The sequence below is a fragment of the Triturus cristatus genome, chromosome 7 (genome assembly GCF_964204655.1).
Source record: "Triturus cristatus chromosome 7, aTriCri1.1, whole genome shotgun sequence".
Taxonomy (NCBI): Eukaryota; Metazoa; Chordata; class Amphibia; order Caudata; family Salamandridae; genus Triturus; species Triturus cristatus.
The window spans coordinates 1,582,625,062-1,582,650,862 of record NC_140590.1 but is presented as its reverse complement, the minus strand read 5'-3'; the positions used below and the strand labels follow the sequence as shown (position 1 = coordinate 1,582,650,862).

General features: G+C 47.0%; 1 protein-coding gene across 2 annotated transcripts in view; it reads right to left on the bottom strand.

Annotated features, from left to right (window-relative positions):
• ARFGEF2 (ARF guanine nucleotide exchange factor 2) overlaps positions 1-25,801 on the bottom strand; it is a 629,301-nt gene that overhangs the window by 416,755 nt on the left and 186,745 nt on the right. For both annotated transcript variants that reach the window (XM_085619427.1, XM_085619428.1), the window contains exons 9-11: positions 13,042-13,172; positions 10,257-10,491; positions 5,336-5,435 (exon numbers count right to left, since the gene is read on the bottom strand). In XM_085619427.1, the coding sequence (XP_085475553.1) occupies positions 5,336-5,435; positions 10,257-10,491; positions 13,042-13,172 (466 nt within the window). The remainder of the gene's footprint in view (positions 1-5,335; positions 5,436-10,256; positions 10,492-13,041; positions 13,173-25,801) is intronic.

Here is a 25,801-nt window from a genome sequence, read left to right as displayed (position 1 = left end):
CGGCCATCTTGGTCAAGCGCTAGGCTCCTCCCCATAAGTGTGGCATTTTTAAATGGAAATATACTGATCTTCGCTAGCCTTGAGTCTGTTTCGAAGTGGTGAAACCCATTTAAGGTGACCAAAGCTGAAAAAGTATTGCTCTAACTTCCTGTCTTTTGTAGTCTCCAAGTAAAATATGAGTACTCTCTAAAAATATCAGAAATGGAGAGATACTTCTACTGGTGAGGTAAGATCTTCGAGAATACAGTAAGAGAAATGAAGGGTTCACACATAAATTAGAGACCACAATAGGGAAGTATGGGATACACAGTTAAAATTAAACACTGTGCAAATGTTAAGTAAGAGAGGGCAAATGAAGAGCAATCAAGAAAGTGGTCTATGAAGACGAATGATACTTTAATGAAAACTTTTTTATTGACTCAAATGGAAGAGTCCTCAATTTGCGCATAGCTAAAATAACATCCCTTTGGGGAATCTGTTTCCTATGAGGAGGGAAGACTTTCTTCAAACCCGCCACAAAATCCTTTATAAGGGAGTTAGAAGACAAGGATGTTTGAGACTAACTTTTTCTGTATGGAGTTATTGCAGCCAGGAGTACCTTAATGGAAGCAAACTGTAGCCCTGATTTGGCGTGGTGAAGAAGTGCTGCTTTTTACTGGCAAACGACGAGGGTCGAGATTCTGAGGCTGGCACCAGATGTAGAAATGTTTCCATTTAAACGGGCATGCAGTGGCTGGGCCCTGCTAACTTCAAATGTCCATACAGATTTGAACACATGGGATGAAACACTTGTCCATGCAGTCTGAACAATAACTTTAGGGAGCATGTGAGTCTCCTATGTGACCTCTCTGACATATGTAGACAGTCTGTGTACCACAACTGTCTAGTCTATTCTGGATCAGTGCAGATCATGTTTGCCATGGAGTATTTTAGTAGGTAGTGTCAGGTCAAAAAGGTGGAAATATTTACAGAACTTTCCCTGTCGAAAGAGCACTGCCGCATCTATCCTGGCTTTTGGAATCTGGATGCAAAGCTTGCTACTGTTTCATTCTGGGCCTAGCGAACAAGACTACATTGAAAGCTCCACTTGAGCAAAATCTCCAGAAAAAAGTCGCTCATGACCTGTTCCTCATTTTCTCAATGCAGTCTGTTTGCAGGACTGAATGAGGGTTTCATCCTAAAGAGATGTTCCGCTTTGTATCAATAGGTTTCACTGGCGAAACCACCTACATACTGACTGGCCTTTCAACAACAATGCTCTCGGCATTTTGCTCCCTTTCTCTTTTTTGCAATTCATAATATTATTATTGTTAGTTTAGATTAAAATACTATTTGCATTCAGAAACAGAGGGATTGAATTGACAGCTAGATGTACATTCCCTGAGCTCTGTAAGATATATATGTTATTGAGTTTCTCTCTCATGAACCAGAGTCTATAAACCATCATAATTCCAAGGCTTTGGCATCCCGGTTGGGATGCAACTGTGACTACCCTCTGGGTGAGAAGGTCTTAAGAAATAGGGGATCCCTGGAGAAGAATGCTTTGCATGCAGCACCGCAGGAGAAAATGATGCAGTACCAGTGTCATCTTTTGCTTGTCTTCCCAACTATTGTCTCTTTGGCACAAGTGATTCCCTAAGCACTGTTAAAAAAAACTAATATTTTTTACAATATACTTGTTTCTAATCTGAAGAAAACACTTTACCTTGGCATGTATTCAGAAGTGACCTAAGGTAGGTCTACAACCTAAATGGAGTGGATGTTGTAGGAAATTCAAATGGAGTTCCAGGCACTTGAAAAGTTATATTGTGGTCTGAAAAACCTGTGAATGCATTTCAGATTGCTGGACTTGATTAACCAGTATAATTAAGGTAAATAAAGATCTTCTGTTGAACCACTATCACATTGATTTACTCGGAGAAAGAGGAGGTGCTACTTCAGGTCCAACAGTTTGACACTGTAAAGAAAATTTGACTTTCCTGCAATAAACTACAGGAATCTAATCTGTTTACTTGGAAACAGAATACACAATATGAATCTTGAAGATCTGATTTGAGGGCAATTTTGATGAAGCATTAGCATGCAGAATGTCTCTATTTAGATGCCACTTTTGGCATTTTTCAGCTCTAGGATGAGTCTGTACTCTTTTGTCAGTCATTTCTTTTGTTTTAGATAATATTTCAGTAGTTTCTTGAGGACTTTAGGGAAGGCTTGTTCCTAAAAATGTAGGTTTGTTTCTTTGCACTGAAGAACCTCGTGAAACTTGGCTACTTTCGTTGGCAGAATCGCCAGGGGCAATCTTTAAAAATAAATGCTTAACCATTTTACATAACATTGAGCACATCCATTTATCTTTCGTTATTTCTATATATTCATGAAGACAAAGGGTGATACCCCACTCCCACATGCTGCAAGGTGCAATATAGAGGCAGAAGACTTTCCTGAAAAGGAGGACTCCTTTTGTGATTCTCTTTCCTTAGATCTGCTTTGATCCTAAGGCTGGCATTGTTCTTGCTGCTGCTGGTGGTATGAGCAATCAAGAACAGCATTCAGCCTCTGTTGCTTCGGCAGGTGATATCACTGATCTCTATGGTTGTAATGATGTGTGAAGAACATTTTCTCTGCTCAATCCCAACTGCCTTTAACATGTTAGGCTTTTTGCGCGTCACCTTATACATTTGAGGACTTAACAATACCACACCAGAAAATATACTACAATACCACACCACTTAATGAATTTGAACCCTGGGTTTTCAGTAATCGAAGAGCAACCACATTTATAGTGGCAGGAATTCTCTTCTGCTTAACAAGCAAATATAGGTACTAGCAGCACCAAAGGAGGCTTGCTTACACCATCAGCTACTGGATTTCCTCAAGAATTGACACCAAAGGAGTCTCCAATAGGATGTTAAGTTTAGTAGTTCCCCTCTCCAATATCTGGTTGCAGGAGCTTAGATCGACTAATGTTGAAACCACAGAAGAAGAAAGAGATGGAGTTAATACGATAGGGAGTCTGTGTCAATGCCTGTATCCATGTTTGAGTCTCTTCTAGGAGGAATAGGAGTGGGTCCTCTTCCCTTTTCAAATGATGGCATAAAAGGGTCACTGCAACAAGAACTGCTTTGGGAGCCTTGCAGAGGCTGTGGCTGCATTGGCTGAGATAGCGGAAGAATGTTGGAATCAGTGTGGAACGCACTCAAGTGATCTGCTGAAGAGCTATTGGTCATGAAGGGGAAATTGACCATTACCAAGGGATTATCATGTACTAAGCTAGAGGATTCTACAGGAGTTATAATAGTTGAAATGGCATTTGCACTGCGACATCAGATGCCTCACAGTAACTGGTGGCAATAGCTAACTCTCTAGAGGCTCTGATGGTGATAACGACAGCAGTGGATGCTAGTTTGTTGTGCATCAACGTGTACATTCTCTATGTGTAATGATGTTTTAGCTATAGAGATGTTGAATGGGCAGACATCAGCTTGTGCCTCAACTTTAATTGTTGCTTTTATATGGAGTGGTGCCTCTTCTTCAAAGTCTTGACTGACGTCATATCCACCCTTGACAGTGAGCACATCAGAACCATACTGGTGTTTGATGCAGGGGCGATCTAGGTCGATCATGAGTGATGGGAATGTTGAGATTGTTGGGAATGACTGCTCTCATGACCTCCTTTTGTGTGGATGTCTCTCTATTAGAGTCCCTAGAGCTGAAAACCAGATCGAAGTCATAAAATACCTTGCTTAATTCCGCCCTCTTTTCACCTCGGACCGTCAAGCTATCATTGGATGAATTCCCTTCCAAACCTTCAGCATCCACTCGGACATACTCTGACACAATTCAAACTCCCTGAGTGGGAAGATGGGAAAGACCACCAACAAAAATATATTGGCTCAACGGACGCTTTTTCCTACCACAGGAGGGGCACTTCACAAACAGCATAGGCATGGAAAAAAGGCTTAGAAAACGTGAAAAGGTTATGGGAAATAAAAAAAAACTTTAGATGTCAAAAACTTTCAGTGAAACCAAAGAAGTCTGGATAAGTGAAAAAATTATCATCAAAAAAGGAAGCGAAAACCCTAGGCAGTCAACGTGGTAAATTCTGCCTCAAACTCTCTGCAGTTATGTGTGCATTTAAAAATAACTTTAAATTTATCATTCAGAGTAAAGTTGTTTATTGTAAAATTGTTTCAAGAGGCGGACTGCTACTAAATCTGATGTACAACAATGCAGGTCACTAAATCAGAGACTACATCATAAGTGTTACATCAAAAATACTCTATTAAAAAGGTACAGGCAACATCTAGGGGAGTCTGCCCCTTAGACATTGTAATTTCTATGGTGTAGTGAGTCACTATATAGAGGCAAGCAACAGGTCCAGGATCCCTGCTTACGTAGGGGAATACTGTAATTTTTAGGACCATCAATGATGATCCTGTGCTGAAAAAAGGAGCTACATGTGAATGTGGTGTGCTGTAACAGAGGCTGTGCAGAAGAATTGGGAAAGGGGGCTGCAATGAGCTGGAGGAAGGGACATAAGAAGCGAATCGCCCAGAGAACGGGAATTAATTTGACTGAAGCTTTCTTGTTAGAATGGCTTGACTGGATGAGCGGAGGGGTAACTGGTGATGGTGGACACCAGGTGTGCCCTTAAGCTAGTGAGAAAGAGACATAGAGAGAATTGAAGAGCGCAAAGGACACCACAGATGTGTAGAAGGCCAGATCATTGAGGAGGCGCAAGTAGCAGAATACAATATTACAGTATTAACAGCATAACAAAATTACCTCCCCAGCATATGATTCAATAGAGATGTACCTCTCCTGTGAGAATTTCGAGGTTCATTTAGCCTCCAATAAATATGATTTTTGAACAACTTCTGCTTCACATTTAAAGTAGTTTTTTAATATAGTAATTTATGACACTATTTTTATAAATATCAAACAGTTATAAATAATAGCTGTTTGAAATCGATTTATATGGTCCTACAATTTAATGACCCCAAAAAGGAAACAAGCTTAGTGAGTTGGCCTTTCCAAGATTCAAACAAATAACCAGCAGCTCACACCACCAGATGACAGCGCAACCCACTGAGCTAATAGCTGGCTTTGTGCAGTAGATAAAGATAATTGTGAACAAGTATTTAACTGTTACTGTTAAATGTAAACCAAAAACAAATCCACTTCAACATAGTATTAAACACCTATGAATCCACGAGCGTACAAAAAGGCGCTTTATTACCAAATTTAATAGTAAAAGCAGACTTCGCACAATTTAGATTAAGCTCTACACATTATAGAAGTACTACCAAGTAAAGTGATCAATATAACAATATACCTGCACAAATTCTTGTTAGTGTCTGAATAACCATCCACTTGTGCTCAAACGAACTGGTTGAAGTCTCCAGAATATTCAAGAAGATCTCTTTGAAAAATACCTGTAAAATGTATATAAAAACACTGAGTTATGTTCTGATTATCTTAGTTATTCAGGAGCAAAAGCCAGCACAAACAAAATACTTCCCTTTGGAAATTATCATGACAAGATTGTGTACAAATAGCGGTCCACTAAGAATATGAATGTTATTTATGTTTTAAAAACAAAACATAACCGCATTACAATATATCCATACTGCTCATCTGACACGTAAGGTTTATGGTTTTCTGGGACCATGATAACTTTGAGATGTCGACATCTTGCTCCATGAAAAATTCATTCAAAGTACAGGACACTATGTTAACATTCTATATTTTGAGTCCTACCACCATAGTGGGAAATTAAATTGGGAGAATGATGCGCTGAGCTCAATTAAACAACTGAACAAGATTAACACCACCACCAGTGCAGTAAGCACTCTTAAGCTTTCAAAGTGTAGGTCAATAATACCTAGTAGGAATTCAACCTGTGACAAAAGGTTATAATTACAGGGCCAAGTGATGCATTGTACAGCAAAATCACATGTAAATTGGCTTAATTTATCAGGTTCTAAATGAACTATTTCAATACAGTAGCTGTGTGCAAGGAAAGTCTCATTCTTTGTATGGGCATTGGGACTGACCATCCCCAAGAGAACACTGAAAAACTGTGGCAACTTAGTCAATTATCCCACAAAATTGGTGAAAGACCTTTGTACTAAAGACAGTAAAAATGATCATGCAAGGTTGCATGTCCCACCATTTTTCAAAAAGTACATAGCATCTTTCTTAATAAGATTATGCTAATTCTTTGTAGATTAAAAGTCATATTTTGTGTCCGAGTTTCTAACTGAAAATGACAGGGTAGAAAATTCAAAATGAAGACACCCGGGCTAAACAAATCCTGAAGGCTCACACAGCAAAACTACTAACCCAGCGTGGTGCTGCCGACATGTTCACTTTGTTTAATCAGTGTGCATCCCACAAGAATTAAAACAAACATACTTAGAATCTGTCAATATTTTTGTTTTAATTTATGCTGTTGAAAGCTATGGAAAGGATGTTCTCGTTGTGTGCATACTAGTGGTGTGCTTCCCTAGACCTCCCATGCAACAACCGCCACTGCACGTCCCCCAAAAAACACACAATGGCAGGCAAATCGCAAATATGCTCAACAGGTTCCTGAGCAGTCAAGTGAACTAGTGGCCAGCGAGATCAACAATCTGAGTAAGTGTCAAATAAATTAGACCAGGACACAATGTGCAAATCAAGGGCATCTATGTTAAAATCTCACAACAGGACAACTGTACTATAGATAGTGAGCACTGCATGGATGTGCTAGAGGGTGAAAAAACTAAATTGGTGTACCAGGTGAATCTTGAAGTCAGACACACAACAAATTGCTAAAATTGACATTTGCAATATCATCTCAGGCCAAATAATATTTATGAAACAGACCTGAGAGAAGAGGGAGAGAGCCCAGATCTTAAAACATTCCTTCATACTTTTCTGGACTACCATTACTTGAATATTGGGAATTAAATCAAGTGCGCTCAATGAGCCCACATTCCTAAGACCAAGGGTGCATGGCCAAGACCCATCGCAATCAGTATCTCAAGCGTCTGACAAGTGGAAATGTTTGAGACTCGACCAAGCAGCCGTTCCACAAAACTTCTTGGGCCAATCTATTAGACTTTAAGTTAGTGCTCCCAAGTAGTGCAGTCAGAAAATGAATTGAAGACCTCATCGTGGCACTCACGCTAACTGGGCTACAATTTATCTTACATTTCCCTGTGCACTGGATATCTGAGTTAGACATAAGTAGTACAAATTCTCTTCTCACCCATTATTTCCTTCATTCACCAGGATGATTTAGCTCTCGTGGATGAGCGTTCTCTAGACTTGCCCACCGGAATCACCCAGGGATGGCCAGGATAAAGTGTTTAAAATATGTTCTCAACCATAATCCCATAACACTAACAGAAGTTGCAACAATTCTGCCGAATCAAAGCTACTCAGATGACCTTCATGACTGAGGTCAGCATATTCTATGAAAGTCAGATTGACTGAAAAAGGCACTGAATGCAATGTCCGTGCTCCTACTTGCTTCCTGATGCCTTCTAATCTGCAGACTTGATCCTGGCATGTTGATTTTTTATGTCTAGCAATATTATGGGTTGGACATATATATTACCTACCCATGTCCCCATGATGCTATACAAAGTTATTGGCAATCATGTCAGATTGCCACATGAAATTAATGCACCCATGCGTGAATCACAGAAACTTGACCCACCCAGCCACGATGGAATTATTGGAGACCAAAACAAGAGCTCTTCTACTTCTTTAGAATGCCAATCAGAGAACATTTCTCTCCTATTGTCAAGGAAGTGCAACAGCTACACATGGAATATAAGAAACAGTTCGCAATTCCTCCTAGTTGTTTCATGGCAGCACTAGAATGGGAGGTAAACCATTATCAACCTCAGAAGACTGAAGGACTGAAATCTCTCTCAGTTATAAAATATACTAGTTGGAGGGCATCTGAACTAATAACTCTAAGGATATATCAGAGTTCTAGGTGCAGGGTGGAGCTGGAATAAAATAGATAAAGCTTGGTCGGACGTTGTCAGTGTGCCACCCTGTATACAATAGCTCCTGTGCAACACACAAATCTGTGCCCAGCCAACACACCAGGGCTTGCCCTTCCTTAAATATTTTAACAAACTACCGACCAAGGCTTTATCTATTTCATTCCGGCTGTGGTACGGCACATTCCCTCTACTAATCATTCCATGGCAGACTTTGCTGCTGCCTATCAGATCATCATACACTCAGTTTCTGTATTTTAATAAGATCCCTCCAGTGCTGGCCCCACCCTGCACCTAGAATTCTGATATATCCTTGGAGTCATTAGTTCAGATGCCCTCCAACTAGTAAATGGGACCACACCATTATAAGATGGCACCCGCGCACACGCGTAAAATTGACAAGACACGTCCACCGGAAGCCAAGCACCCAGCTATATCATGGAGACCAGCGGACATGCCAACCAATATGCAGGCACACATGCGAGGGTAGGTGATGCAGCTGAGTGCACCCATCTGAAACTGTGAGTATACTACCTCTGGTCTCCCACCGGTAGCTACCGGGTGATCCTGCCCGAACTGCCACAGCCTGTTACGGTGCAGACAGACATGCAATAGCCTGTGGAGCAATTTTTTATTTCCCTATAGATAGGAGTGCATGGAATGTCACAGTCGAGGCCACTGTCAATACCATGCCCCAACAACCTCTTATGGGGGCTATACTGACTGCTGTGTGATGTAAATGAGTGTGAACTACGCTTTGTAGCTCTTGCGCTGATCCACTTTACGTGTGCACCAAGTGTATATAACTGCCGCCTTTACTCTACACCCTACCGAGCCGCTCACAGCACCTCTGCCCTGCCCGGCAAGAGAGTACATGATTGGGTTGAGATGCCATCAATCTTCTCACCATTGAGAACTATACAGTATTTATGTTTTCATGTTTGTCTGTGTATCGTCTGTGTTTATCTTCTCTTCACTCATCTAGGTTGCAACAAGAGTGGCCATAATTTGAGCTGATGCCACCCTGTAGTTTTCACAAGGGGAACCGCTCTACTTTTAATATAGGGTTCTATATTTACTTATTTGCCTTTCACTTTTCACAATTACCTTTTTGGTCCTGATGAAGCGCCGGGGATCGTTCTGACCACTGAAGGGTGCAAAACATGTTGACCTGAGCGTTACTGGGCACATCATTACCTAGCCAGTAACACATAACCTACGGGTTTTTTTAGTCTGTCAGGTGAATCAACATATTAAATAGCCTTTAGGGTATCCCCTAGCCAGTTTTAGTCAGCCACTCACTCACCCTCCCACAATCCCACCCTTTCACTGGAAACCCTCACACCCTCACTCATCATACGGCGTAATTAAAAGATCTCCGCCAAAGTGACCCTTCGGGGGACCCATAGGGCATTGCAGCGCCGGCCCGACGAGGAGCAACGCCCAATGATGAAGCACGACCTCCCTCTGGATGTGTGAGGGCAACAAGAGACAATATCTGTGATTGTCTCTATCTGTGAGGTCAGAACCTAGACCCCTTTGTTCTTCCCGATTCCTTTTCTTCGTGGATAGTAATGGTGTCCTTGTAGGAACAGAAACCCAATTTTTGGTACTAGCATGCTAGAGTATCTGGATTATTTCTTTTTTATATAATGTTTAGCCTTTGAGGACATAGCAGAAAATAGAATTGTATACAATGCATAGGTGTTTACTAGGAGAAACAAGCAGTAATAACATTTGCAAAGAAATCCATAGGTGTACCATCTTTCTCCAGGAGCAATTGTCCTACTATTAAACTATACAGCTTTATGATTGCAATCAGATATTTTGAACAAAAATAAATGTATTTGCCAAGTAATGTATATTTGTTCTCATGTGCAAATGGACACATACACTCATAATGCAATTATGAAGAATCCATCTTCAAGAGAAACTAGCCTTCACCCTAAACTTACTTCCTCGCCCTTATGCAAACTTTAACAATAGCCACCACTCTAAACCTCAGCCTATAAGTACTAGTAAATAGTAACTCACCCTCACACAAGCCCAATCTTCATCCAGCCCTTAGCTACAACCTTAATTCTACAATGCTGAATCCATTAAAATGGGTTTCAAACTTTGTTATGGACTTATCTCATTATTATTCAAACGAATAAAAAACATTTAATATTCACATGAATTCATTTTTATTCATGGTGGGTTTATGACAATGCTCTTTGTTTTCAAATGATACCTACAAAAATGGATTCTTACCTCAATCTGCATTTTTAGATGCGTTTTAAAGTTAGAAAGAAGAGTGAGAAAAATTGCAAGTGAGAGTTCAAAGACATCAGGCACTGAAGAGACTCCATTCTTTGATAATGCAACACAGAGGTATTGCTTGATTGCAGTGATAAACATTTCATGTGTTCTGAAGACTGGACCAGCATTCTGCAATACTGACAGTAGAAGCTGCAAGGAGACTATTTTGGAACGCAGTTCATGGGACCTGGGAAACAGATAAATGTAGAGAATTGCTGAAGACAAACACAACTACCTTTTTAACCATTTTGACAAATAAATGATGCTATGATTAGTCAAACAACAGCCCCATCCCACAAAGTACACTAATCATGCAAGTATTCATAGTTGCACAACGACAAAGCTTTGCAAAATCCAGTTTAAGGCAAGTAAAATCAGAAAGAAACAAATAGCACAAAATAAGGACAAGCAGCAAAACTAATTGACACCATTGATGTCACATCAACACTAAGTAAAGTCACATTTGTTTCTACTGCACAATCTATGACATAGATTGTTGCATAAAGATCTTCAAAGTTAAGTTTGGCTAAGTATTAACTTTATCCACAGTACTCTAAAAAATAAAATGGATACCACATGAAAATTTGTATTTTCCTAAAAAATAGGTCTGCAGTTTTCCAACACACACAGCAAAATAAATGTCAAACTGTAACATCTCAATTTCTACAATGATTATATACAATAAGAAACAAATGACTGACAGTAACATAATTTCTCTTTGAACACACTTCCTCTCCACAGAAAATGTAGATCAGTTTATTTGGGAGTGAAGATATTTACTAGGAAGACATCTGTATAGTTTACGTATTTTCCTCCTCTGGTTTATAGCTAGGATCACAAAGTCATAAAACATAGGCTAGTGAGGGTTGGGGAGAGGTAAAATGCAAGTATCCGAAAACACACTAAAATTGTGTTGTACAGAATGTCAATTCTTGCATCAGTATGGAATTTAGAGTTTTATTGTGCTCCACCTGAACCCAGTACCAGAAAAGGAGACTTATGGGTACACAAATGTCAATAAACAACAAGTCGGATCCATTATATGTCAATAGTCCCAATTTTAGTCTGAATACACCTCCAGAGAAGCTGGTCTCTGAAGAGGTTAAGAGTCAGCAAATCTATATGTAAAGAAGAATGCAGAGAAGAGACTGTTGGTTGCATGATAATTACTGCTAGGAGACAAATGCAACAAAAAACTGAGATTAAATGCCAATTGTATGACATGTGGGAGTAAATACCCGTTACCCGTACTCCTTCTGCAAACTAACCTACAGGCAAACTGAAATCGGGCACAAGATAATCAGGGACAACAAATCTGAGTCATAGTGAAGGTACACAGGGAGCCTTAAAAAGATTAGGTTCAAATGCTTTCTACCTCAAGCAAAACTATTTTAGGAAAAAGAATCATCCGAATAGTTTTGGTAACAAAATAGGAACATTAATCTCGAACCATTTGTTTCATCCATGACTAAAGGCCTCACACCGACTCCAAACCCTGGGGCTTAAAACACTTGAGCTTTAGTCTAGACAAAATATTGGATATTGCATTGGCAACAACATACTGTTTGTAAGCGAACACCAAGTTCCATTTTAATATTTAACCATCCACTAGAGTTTTGAAGTCTTGTTGATTCCCTATCTTTGAGTCACATAGATCAACTACCAATCTGTGAAGTCTGGCCCCCTATTGCCTTAAGCCAGTATACCTTCGATCAAAGCATAATGTTGATATCTTAGAAGTCAGTAACAAACAAAACACCAGTTTGTGGCTTTCACATTTGCTGTGAAATGGCGTTGGTGGTACAGGTGGAACACACATTATTGGGGCTGCAGGCTCTCAGGAGGGATATGCAACATCCAATACAGCACGGTGATGTTGAATCAGGGGTTGTGGTATAATACGCACGTTGTGGGTGCTGTAATTATGAATCAAGGTAAAATATAAAAGTTAAAACTAAGTCAAATAAATTTCGAGGAGCAGCGCACAGATTATGTATGAACTCTAACTTAAACACTTGTGTCTTCAGCACTAGACTGGTTACGATTACAAAACAATTCCCAGCAAATGTTTTAATGCATCCATTTTAAATTTGTTTTGAAACATTTTGAAAGCGGTTTACAATACTTCACATGCTAAAGTTAGAATCGGTTCTCACGTCAGTATGTGAAACTTTTATAAAGTAAAAAATATATATGCATAAATGTGCTTCAGTGCATATGTGTTTATTCTTACAATTGGGAAAGTAATTCCAGCATTAGGAAACCATTTCCCTGACACACTCATTACACTCATGAGTAATCCCATTCTTCTACCACCACGGAAAAGCCCTTACATCTGCCTCTCAGAGAAACGAATTTACATTATTCAAAGTGAAGAAATGGCTGAAATGGGTAAATGTACACCTGTACATTTAGCTATAAATCTGCAAATCCAACAATTCTGTCATATTTACCGATGATTTTTGTAATTCTACTCTATGAATAGACAATAGCACCAATCCAGATTCTTCGAGCCAGGAAGCAGAGGTTTCATTCACAAACATTTTTTTCTAAAAAACAAGGTGAGGAAAATGTCTAAATTGGACCCTTTGTCGTATATCATGATGAATTATTTGGTTATGAAATTATTGATTCAGTGATTGATTAGATAGGTAAACTAAAGATGAACACAACTTGCATCCACAGTGAAAATGTTATTACATGTTAGTTCTTGAGTAAACAATAACTTAACACTTACTTGGGATCAGGAGGCCCTTCACCAAGAGGTTTCATTGATAGTTTACACAGTGATCGAAACACAAGAAAAGCATCCTTCTGCAAAATGTGTGCAAATTTTGCCACGTGATTGCCACGTCCAGGATCCGATTCCTAACATAAGACAGAAAGACAGTTGTGAATTTCATTTAAACCCTTAACACTATTACAAATCAGACAACTCCAAAGAACAAAAACCAATATTAAAAGGTTGTACTGTGTACAAAACTGATGTTTACTTTTTTCCGAATGCATACATTGCAAAATATAAGATATAGACAGTTATATATTTTAGCATCCCTAACATGGCCCAAAAGGAATCTGTAGACACAAAACAAGAAAGGGAGTTTTGCTCAAAGAATAGATATTATTGGAAAATAAAGTTCATGATCAACAGTGATGTCATTAAACTAGTCACTGAAGAAACACTTTTAAATCAAAGAACCAGAGTTTTGGAAGGGACCGAATGGATTAATACTCTAAATATCCATGCTATGCAACAAGAATCATTGATGTGCTAGCATTCTAGTGAGTCGCTTGTCGGTCCAGGCTAGAGGGTTTTCCCTAATCCAACTTGCTGGCCACTAGGGCTCGAGTGACCATTTTTCTAGTGTTTCTTGGGAGTCTTTTGAAGATTTCTCTCAGAATTTTAAGGGTGTGGAAGCAGGATGCAGTGACAGAGTTGACTTGTGTCATCATGTCCAGTTTATTGTTGATGATCCTTCTGAGGTTATTGCCATTGATTCTGGGTGTAGGTATGGGTCTGAGTTTGGTCGGCCACGAGTGAATGTCCCATGGTGAGGTGTGTTCTTGCCAAATATCACTATTTGGTCGTGTCGGTGTTGAGCTTGAGCTAGTTGGCTTTCAACCAGTTAGCAACATCGGTCATGAAGGCAGTATACTTGTTGGGGGTCTTGTCTGAGAGAGAGAGAGTAGGAGCATTATCTGCATAGGAGAGAATGTTGATGTTGTATGTACGAATGACGTTGGCCAGAGGGACATGTACATGAAGAGTGTGGGGCTCAGCGACGAATCTTGAGGGACTCCGCAGATAAGTTTGAGGGCTATCAAGGAGTAAGGTGCCAGGCTGAAAGCTTGTGTTATATCCGTTACGAAGGAGCAGACCCAACAGAGAGTGGGTCATTGAATGCCAATCTCGTTCAGGAGCCTGAGGAGGAGGGGGGGTTTGAGACTGTGTCAAATGCTGCAGAGGTTAAGGAAAATGAGGGTTACTGTGTCGCCTCTATCGAGAATCATGCGGATGTTGTCTGTGGCGGCAATTAGTGCGGTTTCTGTACTGTGGTTGGGCCTGAATACGGACTGCATGGCGTCCAGGAGCTGGTGGTTGCGGAGATGGCCGTGAGGCATTGTTTGATCAGTTTCTCTAAGCTATTTACTGGTATGGTAGGAGGGAAATGGGTCTGTAGTTTGAAAGAGTGGCTAGTTAAGTGGAAGGTTTCTTGAGCAGGGACATGATGGTGACATGTTTCAAAGTGTCCAGGAATCGAGGGAGACATTGAGGATGGGTGTTTGTGCTTCGCTGATTGGTAGAAGTCCTTTGGTGAAGGTGTGATGGGGATAAGGGTCAGATGGAGGCCAGAGTGGATTTTCTTAACTGTAACAGCAATTTCGACAGTGGTGAGAGGCCACTTGGTCAGGGTTCATTCAACCAGCCATGATGGGAAGTTGAATTGTGACGGGGTCCGGTTGAGGGTCAAAGTTGTTGAATACGGAGGTGATTTTGTTACACGTGGCAGGATACGTGGTACAATTTTTGACGAAGGGTTAAGATTTTCTTGCTGCAGTTAGTGCTGGCATCCATGCAATATGCAAGAGTTGTGTGCTTGGTGTTCCATATCTGCTGGTAGAAGCCTCATAGGGCTAAGCCGAATGAACAAGCTACTTACCTTCGGTAACGATGTATCTGTAAGAAACATTAGTTAGTTAGATTCCTCACCTTAGAATATCCCCAGGCGTCAGGCTGGATCCGGAAAGATTTTTGTAGCAATACCCCTTGCACGTCGGTAGGCGTCGTCTGCGGCTCCGCGTCCGTCGTCGGCGTCGTGCGCCGGAATGACGTCGGCGTCGTGCGCCGGAATGACGTCGTCAGAGTACTTAGACGCCGCCCTCGCGCACTGACGTCAGTTCTTATACATAGCTTTTCGCGCCAGGGACGCTGAGCCATGCAAGAAACCGACACTGGTGCCAAAAAATCTAGGGCCCTGAAAGGGAGAACCTTAACCCTAGATGTCGGTTCGCAGAACGGGGAGGCTGGGTGGGTCTGTGAGGAATCTAACTAACTAATGTTTCTTACAGATATATCGTTACCGAAGGTAAGTAACTTGTTCATCTGAAAGAAACACGTTAGTTAGATTCCTCACCTTAGAATAGATACCCCAGCAATACCAACCCCGGAGGTGGGCCTGCGAACCAAGATCACACCAGAAAGTCCTGGAGAACAGAACAGCCAAAGTGGTCATCTCTCCGGACTTGGCTGTTCAGGCAATAGTGCTTGGCAAACGTGTGCAGGGAAGCCCATGTTGCCGCCTGACAGATGTCCTGCAAGGGGACTCCCCGCCCCAGGGCAGTTGTCGCCGCTGTGGCCCGGGTGGAATGGGCTCTCAGCCCAACAGGAGGGACCTTTTTCGCCAAGGAATAGCAGATCTTAATACACAACACAACCCATCGCGAGATGGTCCGCTTGTGCACAGCTTTACCCTTCCTAGCACCTACATATCCAACAAAAAGTTGGTCGTCCACCCGGAACTGTTTTGTGCAGTCCAAATAAAAGGACAGCGCATGTTTTGGGTCCAGACGGTGGAGCCGCTCTTCATCTTTTGAAGGATGCGGAGGCAGAAAGAAGGTGGGCAGCGTGACAGATTGTCCGATGTGAAAGGGAGTCACGACTTTAGGAAGGAAAGAAGGACGTGTCCGGAGGACAACCTTATCCGGATGAACCGAAAGGAAGGGAGGCTTAGCTGACAGAGCCTGGAGCTTACTCACCCGCCTAGCGGAGGTGATAGCCACCAGGAAGGCAGTTTTCAGAGTCAGTAGACTAAGTGGACAGTTGTGAAGGGGCTCAAAGGGAGCGCAAATCAGAAAAGTGAGAACAAGGTTCAAGTCCCACTGAGGCATTACGAAGGGGACAGGAGGGAACAAATTAGTAATGCCCTTCAGAAAACGGGAGACAACAGGGGACTTGAAAAGAGAAGGCTGATCAGGAAGCCTTAAGAAAGCAGAGATTGCAGCAAGATAACCCTTCAAGGTGCCCAGAGCAGAGCCCTGCTGGGCCAAAGAAAGAAGAAAGAGTAGAACCTCAGAAAAAAGGGCAGAAAGGGGATCCAAAGCCTTTGCTGTGCACCATGCCACAAATTTGTTCCACCGGCAGGCGTATACAGTCTTTGTGGAGGGACGCCTGGCTGCCAGAATGACATCACAGACTTCAGGAGGCAAGTCAAATGGCATCAACTGTCGCCGCTCAATCTCCACGCATGGAGGTGGAGGCTGGGCAGGTTCGGGTGTAGGACCGTCCCCTGCTGCTGCGACAGAAGGTCCTCCTGAAGAGGCAGACGTATTGCGGGATCGATGGACATACTGAGTAGCTCGGGATACCAGTACCTTCATGCCCAATCCGGAGCCACCAAGATGACTTGGGCCCAGTCGCGCCTGATCTTTTTCAGCACTCTGGGCAGAAGTGGTATAGGCGGAAAGGCGTACAACAGACCGCAACTCGACTCGCGCCAAAAGCGTCTCCGAGCGAGTGCCGCCTTGGAAATTCCAATGCGCAGAACTGCTGACATTGCGTGTTCTCTTCGGTGGCGAATAGATCTAACCAAGGCTCTCCCCACTGCAGAAAGAGACCTTGCGCCACGTCCGAGTTCAGACGCCATTCGTGATCTTTCATGCACCGGCAGCTGAGTTCGTCTGCTCTGGCGTTCAGAGAGCCCGCCAGATGTTGAACCACCAGGGTGATGCCCTGATGTTCCAGCTATGTCCAGAGGCGCAGAGCCTCCTGACAAAGGGTCCAGGACCCCACCCCGCCCTGTTTGTTGCAATACCACAGGCGGTGGGGTTATCCGTGAACACCTGCACAACACTTCCCCGGACAGAGGGAAGGAAGGCTTTTAGTGCAAGTCGGATCGCCCTCCGCTCTAAGTCTCCGCCGGAGACCAGAGTCCTCTAATCTCCGCCTCTCCCATATGGCCCCCCCATCCCAGGAGGGACGCATCCGTCACTACGACATGCTCCGGTTGGGGTAGGGAGAGGGATCTGCCGCTGACCCAATCGCGATTCGTGAGCCACCACTGCAGCTGGTTCGCAGTGCCCTCCGAGATCAAGACGTGGTCGGACAGGTTGCCTCGATGCTGGGCCCACTGAAACTTCAGGTCCCACTGCATAGCCCGCATCCGCCACCTGGCGTGAGGTACCAACAGGATGCAGGAGGCCATCAGCCCCAGAGGCCGCAGCACCAACCTGACCGAAACCCAGGACAGAGGCCGGAAGATGGAAATCAGGGCCTGAATGTCCCGGTCCCGCTGTTCCGGCGGATAGACCCGGAACTGCGCCTAATCGAGAACCGCCCCAATGAAAAGGAGCTTTTGGGAGGGACTCGGGTGCGACTTCGGCAGATTGATGGAGAACCCCAGCGAGTGCAGGAGGTCGGCCGTAGTCTGGAGGTGGGAGACGACTTGCTGGGGCGAGCCCGCCTTCATCAGCCAGTCGTCGAGATAGGGGAAGACTGGGACCCCTGATCTGCGCAGATGAGCTGCGACCACCGCCATCACTTTCGCGAACACCCGAGGGGCACTGGTGAGGCCGAAGGGGAGCACGGTGAACTGAAAGTGCTCCTGACCGGCAGGACGGGGATGTGGAAATAAGCGTCCTGCAAGTCCAACGCTACCATCCAGTCTCCAGGGTCTAGGGCAGCCAGAACCTGAGCTAAGGTGAGCATCTTGAAACGGTCCTTCCGGAGGAAGGCGTTGACGCTCCTGAGATCCAAGATCTTGCCCTTCTTGGGAACCAGAAAGTAGTGGGAATAGCAACCACGACCTACTTCCGGACCAGGAACGCGTTCGACGGCCTCTTTGGCCAAGAGGGCCGAAACTTCCTCTCGTAGAAGATGCAAATGATCCCCCGACATACGGTGGTTCAGCGTTGGCATGGCTGGAGGGGTCGTCTCGAAGGGGAGGAAGTAGCCCCTTCAGACGATTTGCAGCACCCACCTGTCCGACGTGATGGAGCGCCAGTGGAGCAGGTGATGGCGAACCCTGCCGCCCACTGGCGTTGAATGGGCCTGAAAGCTCGGACTAGGAGGGCTTTGAGGCGGATGCTGCCGGGGTGGATGTGGGCTGACCTAGTCGTCCTCCAGTACCGCCCCTTCCTTGGCCACAAAAGGGACGAAAGGCGGAAGTTTGCGGTCGCTGGGCCGAAAGACCCAGGGACTTGGCCGTGGCCTGGGAGTCCTTGAACCGAGCCAGCGCACTGTCCGCCTTCTCACCAAAAAGGCGAGTGCCATCAAAAGGCATGTCCATGAGGGAACTCTGGACATCCCCCGAAAATGACGTGGACCTCAGCCAGGCGTGACGCCGAAGCACCAGCGTGGTGGAAATCGCCCGACCCAGCGAGTCCGTGGTGTCAAGTCCACACCGAATGGCATGCCGTGCTGCATCTCGACCGTCAGCAAGTGCTTGAGCGAGCCGTGCCCGGGCCTCCACCGGGCACAAGGGCAGCACGTCCTCCACCGTATTCCACAGAGAGTGGGAATAACGGTCCAAAAGACAAGCGGTATTTAAAGACCGCAGCCCCAAACTCAGGAACGAGAACAGTTTCTTGCCAAACTGTTCCAACCTCTTGGATTCCCGATCCGGAGGAGCAGACGGGAAGGAGGATTGGGAGGTTGAGGCCTGGATAACCAGACTCTCGGGGGTGGGGTGTTGGGAGAGGAAACTGGGGTCGCCCGGAGCAGGGCGGTGGCGCCGGGCAATGTTCCGGTCCACAGGAGGAACTGTGGAGGGCTTGGACCAAGTGCCCTGTAGAACGTCTATGAGGGCCTCATTAAATGCAGCAGTGGCTCAGTGCAGCTTGCTGTCAGTTGAAGGACCTCTGTGAGGACGTTAGTCCTCACGGCCACAGCAGGCAACTCCAGCCCTAGGGCTTCGGCCGCCTTGCGCAGCACCACTGAAAAAGCTGCACCCTCCTCCGAGGCCACAGTCGGAGGAGAGATGAAGCCAGCGTCCGGCGAAGTGTCCAGACCACTGGCATCCCCCAGTTCGTCTGCCCAGTCCTGTGCATGTTGACCCCGGAGGGCCATAGGGTCCTCAGACCCCTCCCAGTCGCCCCCGCCATCCGATTCCTGATAAACAGGAGGAACGATCGGAGCCGGACGGTAGATGAAATTGTCATCCATCGACGTCGGGTGCGGCGCCGCACCGGCGTCGGGTCCGGACCGGGGCACGGTGTTGTCCGGACCGGTGCCGGAGGTGGAACTGGTGTCGGCGGCATCGTGAGGTCGACCGGCACGCGAGGTCGCCCAGTCGAGCCTGCGGGGCCCGAAGACGCGCCGGCAGGCGTCGACGGCGAAGTCAGGCTCCTCATGGCCGAGAGGAAGGCACTGACCTCCGCCGGAGTCGCGTCAGTCCCAGGGACCGGCGGGTATGGGGACGGACGCGACGGAGCCGCGGGGGTGGAACCACCCGGACCCTCAGCCGAGTCGTGCGACCGGCGAGGGGAGTCCGAAGAGCGATGTCATCTCTTGGACTTCTTGGAGTGCTTCGACTTACCCGAAGACCCCGACGAGCGATGACGATGGCTGCGGCTCCGCGAGCGGTCCTTGGACCTCCTCCTGGACCGGGACCGAGAGCAACGCGGAGCCAAGTGGCGAAGCTCGAGAAGCTTACGGGACCGCTCCCGTCTAGCTTTAGATGTCAAGGCCTTGCAATCGAGGCACGACTCCGCGTCATGGCCGGGCCCCAGGCAATACAGGCACCGGCGATGGTGATCCGTCACCGACATCAGGCGATGACAGGCGTCACAGGCCTTGAAACCAGGCATCCTACCGGCACCAGAGTCGAGTCGATAGACCACGGAGCTCAATCGCCGGGCTGAGGATGCCGAAAATAGGTCTCAACGCAACAACCTCCACCTTGTGGGCTTTCCTGAGGGAGTGGAACTGGGTCGAGTGGACACATTTGTGGAAACCTGGGTGCGCTCATGGATGCCCAAGGACTCCCTCTCGCCCTGGTTTGTCATCAAACGGGCCCATCGCTCCGTGGCGCCCAGGCCCCCGCCAGGAGCCCTGCCCATCCCATAATCTTTAGGGTCCTCAACTTCCGGGACAGACGCGCTATTCTAGGGGCGGCCAGAGCACGGGGCCCGTTGCAGTTTCAAAACACCTGAGTCATGGTCTTCCCGGACTACACCAGGGAGGAGCAAGCTCAGAGGCGAACCGATGATGAGGTAAAACAAACGCCGGAGCATGGGTCTGCGCTATGGCCTTCTCTTCCCGGCCCGGCTCAAGGTCCTCTTTCAAAACCAAACGATCTTCTTTGATACCCCTCAGGCGGCTTGGACCTGGATCACGGAGGAGCGGCCCTCCTGGCTCGGTCGGCCTCTTCCCTTGTGCATCGGACCCCTTCACGGCTCCCGACTGCGCCTCAGCCTCAGAGACGTCAGACCAGATCCCGCAAGAAGCACGATCGTCGAAGGGGGCCATCCCCATCGCCGGGTGTTTCATCTGGGCACCCCTGTTCCCGGACTTTGCCTCGGGGCTCCGGTTCCCCCGGCCCACCTACCCCGCTGCCGGACTTGAGCAGTGGGCCGGGCTCCACGGAGGCTTTACGTCCAACGATATCTGACTCAGACCTATCCAGGAGCCCGGCGCTCCACGGCTCCGGTGACGATGAAGCAGCATGACAGGCACTGGCATCAAACACTTCCTAAATGGCCTCTGAACCTCCGGTGCATGACCGCTCCTTCAACCTTTCAGGCAGAGGCAATAAGGTCTTGCGACTGCTGCCGGTGTTGGGACCAGTTTTCTGACTTGGTCTCTGGCCGCGGGCAGCTCTTGTTGTTCCTTCCACCCCTTGTATTGGTGAGGGTGGGGGTGCTGTGATCCCGGGGCTCACATAAGACGACCATCTTACTCCTTCTTCCGCTCCCGGGATCTTCTTGCAACTCCTACTGTAGGTGGTCGTGGATGTACTGGCAACGGATGGTGTATCTGTATCCGTACATGAGAAGGGGGGTCCATATCCACCTTGTCCTACTTTCACTAACCGTTTTAGCTTAGCCCCAAGTTTGTTTTCCACTGTTTTTCTTTCCAGGGCGACAGATGCTTCACTTTCAGAAGTGTAGGGTGGGGGAGTTGGGGGGATTGGGAGGGGGGAGGACCGTTGTCTTCCGAATGTTTATTTTTGGCCGCCCACGGGCCGCTGTTCTTTGTTTTCATTGGCAGACGGGAGATCCACCAGCCCCTGCGCCCCGGGCGTAACGGCCCCAGACACGGATTCTAGTCTCCATTGGGTCCTGGGGGTGCCAGCGCAACCCTTTTCCCTCCCACACACTATTCAACACAATGGCGCCTACTCTGCATAGAACCTTGCACATCCTCTCCTGGAATGTTAACGGTCCTCTGGACCGGATCAAACGTACCGCGGTTCTTCGCAGCGCCCAACAGCACGCCCCAGACATCTTGCTCATGCAGGAAACGCAACTCCTGGGTTCCCAATGTAATTTCCTCGCCAGATACGGGTTCGATAGGGTTTGGCACTCTAGTTTCGCACGGGGCTCCAGGGGGGTGGCCATACTGCTCCGGAAGGGACTTCCTTTCACCTTGTCACAGGCTGTAACTGATTCACAGGGTCGGTATGTGGCCCCGACGGGCAGGATCGAGGGACATCCCCTTAATCCTTTGTGTACCTACATTCCCCCCCGCCAGCCTGGTCTCTACCCTTAGTCAGTTAACTTCGGTTTTCGCTTCCCTTCCGGAGGGTCTGACAGTGGTTGGGGGTGACTTTAATGCGGTCCTGCAGCCATCGCGCGACACGACAGGCGCCCCCCCCCCTCGGTTTCCCGTTTGTATTCTGCGAAGCGATTATCTGAATGGTCCTCCACCCTGGGCCTCTGACGTCTGGAGAGTGTGGAACCCCCGTAAGGAACAGTACACGCTCACCTCAGCGGCCCACCACATGCACTCTGGTATCGACCTGCTTCTACTACCTGCCATAGACTGTCAGTTGCTATCCGGGGCCGCGATCCTACCGAGGGGCATCTCCGATCAATCCGTCTCCCTCCGTCTCGGTGCCCCCTTTAATGGCACTCGTACGGTATAGCGGATGAATGCCTGGTTCCTGCAGGATATGAATTTTGTTGAATCCCTCGGGCAGGAATTGAAATATTACTTCTCCGCCAATGTGGCTCGGTCTCCTCGCCGGGGACCCTGTGGGAGGCCGGCAAGGCTGTGATACGAGGGGTGGGTAGAGGTCTGGTTCACGCAAAGCGTACAGAGCAATCCGCCCGGCTGGCTCGGCTGGAGGCCCAGGCGGAGCGGCTGGAAGGTGCCCAAACTGACCATGACGATGCCGGTTCCACTCGACAGCTTACTTTGATCCGGGACGAGATCTATCAGCTCTCATTGGAGTCCGCCAAAATGCTCTGGCGCTCCTCGGTCGCGCGCGTGTACGGTTGGGGCGACAAAAATGGCAAACTGTTGCATAATTTGGTGTCCTATCCTAGGGCCAACCGTATTATTCCGGAGATCCGGGGTGAAGGGGGGGTTCCTTGCGTCACCTCCCTGGCCATTGCTCACAAGTTCGCCGACTACTACGCAAAGCTTTACACTGCCAGACCCCCCAGTCTTCCCTGGCGGCCCTATTGGCAGACACCGGGACCCACTTACCCCGACTGATTCCGAATCTCTCGATCGTCCCATCTCAGCAGAAGAGATACAGGGGGTCATCTCACTGTTGCGTTCTGGCAAAACGCCCGGGCCAGACGGTTATCCTCAGGAGTACTATGCGACCTACCGGGACACTCTGGTTCCGTACTTGCTGAAGCTGTTCAACCATGTCATTGAGGTGGGGTCATTCCCACCGGAGACGGACGTGGCCACTATTGTAGTCCTTCCAAAGACGCAGCCGCCTTCCCTTGCCTGCGCGGACTACCGCCCTATCTCCCTCATCAATACAGAGATCAAACTCTTTGCCACGGTGGCGGCTCAAAGACTTCGCCCCCACTTGCAAACGCTGGTGCACCCGGATCAATGCGGCTTTTTGCCTGCTCGGGGTACTAGACATTGCATACGCCTCCTTCACCTCGCTCTGGCTCACCAGTATGGGAGCCCAGTGCCGCAGGTTCTTCCCCCTGTCACCAGGGCGGTGTTTGTGGCCTGGCGTGCCGCGCTGAGACATGTAGGGTGGAACCAGAAACTGACCAGGCAGACGCCTCTGTGGAATGGGACGTGGCTGGCGGAGGTCTCCTCTCTCCGGGACTTTCGCAGGTAGGACTCATAGGGATTTCGCTCCTGGGAGACGTTTGGGTGGGGGACCATGTCAGATCATTTGTAGACCTACAACACCGGCATTCCCTCCACTCCTCCCAATTCTATAAGTATTTGCAACTCCAACATGCCCTCCAGGTCCATATCCCTTCCTCCACATCCTTCCCTGAATTCAGCCCCCTAGAGGCCCAAGTGATGATGGAAAACCTGGGTAGAGGGGGGGTGTCGCGGATTTATCGCTCCCTAGTAAACAACGGTCTCGCTCGACCTCCTTCGCGCTCGCTGGGAGGGGTGGCTGGGACCCCTGGAGGAGGCAGATTGGAGGGAAGCCCTTATGGCCCCCAGGCTGCTGACTACCTCTTCCAAGCTGCGGCTAGTCCAGCTTTTTTATCTTCATGCGGCGTACCTCACCCCGCGCGCTTGTATAGAGCTCGCTTGCGGCCCTCCCCATCCTGCGCACGCTGCCAACAGGCCCCGGCTGATTTCTATCACATGGTATGGCAATGTCCGGCCCTTGCGTCCTTTTGGGCGGGGGTGGAGCTCGAGCTCACGCAGGCCCTTGGGTGGGAGATACCCCATAACCCGCTGTGCTTGCTCCTGGGGGTGTTTGATGGTCTTGACGGTTCCCGGGCTGACAAGCGTTTTTTGGGAACGGCATTGGCGGTGGCAAAACGAGACATCGCAGCGCTAAACCCCCTACAGTTCGGAGATGGAGAAGGGGGGTGGACTGGTGCAGTATCCAATAGGAGCCCCTTTTTGAAGCTAGGGGTTGCCCTGAACTCTTCAGCAGAATCTGGGGCAACCGGTTTCATTTGTTGCGGGCCTGAGGTTGCCATGTCTCTCTTGTATGTGGCCATAGATAGGCTGGTGGTCTCCCTACCACAGGACTGTTTTTATAGATCATTGTCACTCTTAAGAACTGCAATGTGCGTGTTTATTGTGTCTGATTTGTTGCCAATGAATTTACTGTTGTCCTTTAATACAATAAACTTGATTATCAAAAAATAAAAAGAACTATAACGGTGTGTGCAGTTCCTGTAAGGGGATGTGGGGAAGACGGGTCTTTCTTCGTAATGCCCTCACACACTTCGAGAGGTGTCATGCTTCATCATTGGGCTGTTGCCCCTCGTCAAGCAGGCGCTGTAATGCCCGATGGGCTCCCAAAACCAGGGCTCTTTGGCGGGATCTTTTGAAGAAGAAGCCGTAAGGAGCGTGCGGGTGTGGGGGCTAGGTAGTGTACAAGGGAGTGAGATAGTTAAAATAAGTAAGGAGCAGTCCTATTGGGATCAAATTTTAATAAGCTAGGTAGCTCCCGCCTAATTAAAAACGGTGTGTGTGCCCCTGTGTGGAAGATAATGTTCCTCAAGGGTCAAGTTATGTGTGAAAGGTCAATTGGCACTTCGTCAGGACCGGTAATGTGTAAAGAAGTGCACTACAACCTGGTATGCAGTATATTGACATAAATTACCAGGAAGGTAGAAAGGCCTAGTAGACTTATACTGGGGCGATCAGTAGACCCCTAGTACGAACGTCTACGGCTGACTGGGTGCGCTGGAGCACGTCGTTGCTCCGGTGATAGGTTACTGGAGGCAACTTGCCTGCGTCCTATCCTTGCTCCGGGACCCGTGTTAATAGGGGTAACGGAACAGCACAAACCCAATTACACCCTAAATAAACCCAATCTTAGTCCCACAAGTAGACAAAAATAAACGTGTGAGACACTAAGCAAACTTTAGATTACACTAACTTTTCTCATTATATGACAAACATGACTACAGTGCTTCTCGCACAGTTTTGAAAGTAGCAGTAGTGGGACACCGTAAACGAACCCAATCACAATATCTCAAAGTAGACGAGTACCTGAAGAAATATTTGGGTATTTTTATCAAATAAGGCTAAGGAACAGCCAGACAACACATGGGCACAAGACTACAGTGACGACATGAAGATAGTTGAAAAGTAATAGTTGGGGACTAGAGGAGCCGAGAAGCTTCCAAGCCAAAGGTAAACCTTTGATGAAGTAAGTAGGATGGGAGGGGACATTTTTCATTAATGAAAACCGAAAGGCCTGAATTTTAAATGCTGTTCCCAATCGCTCCATACAGTGTGCGACAATAAGGTTTGCGAATTCTTAACGTCATGGGGCATAAAACAAAAAGCTAATTTAAAGGATAACATCAGATTTTTAGGTTAAACAATGGATGCTGTGTGCCAACCATTTTTAATGGCTAATGAATTCAAATTTTTT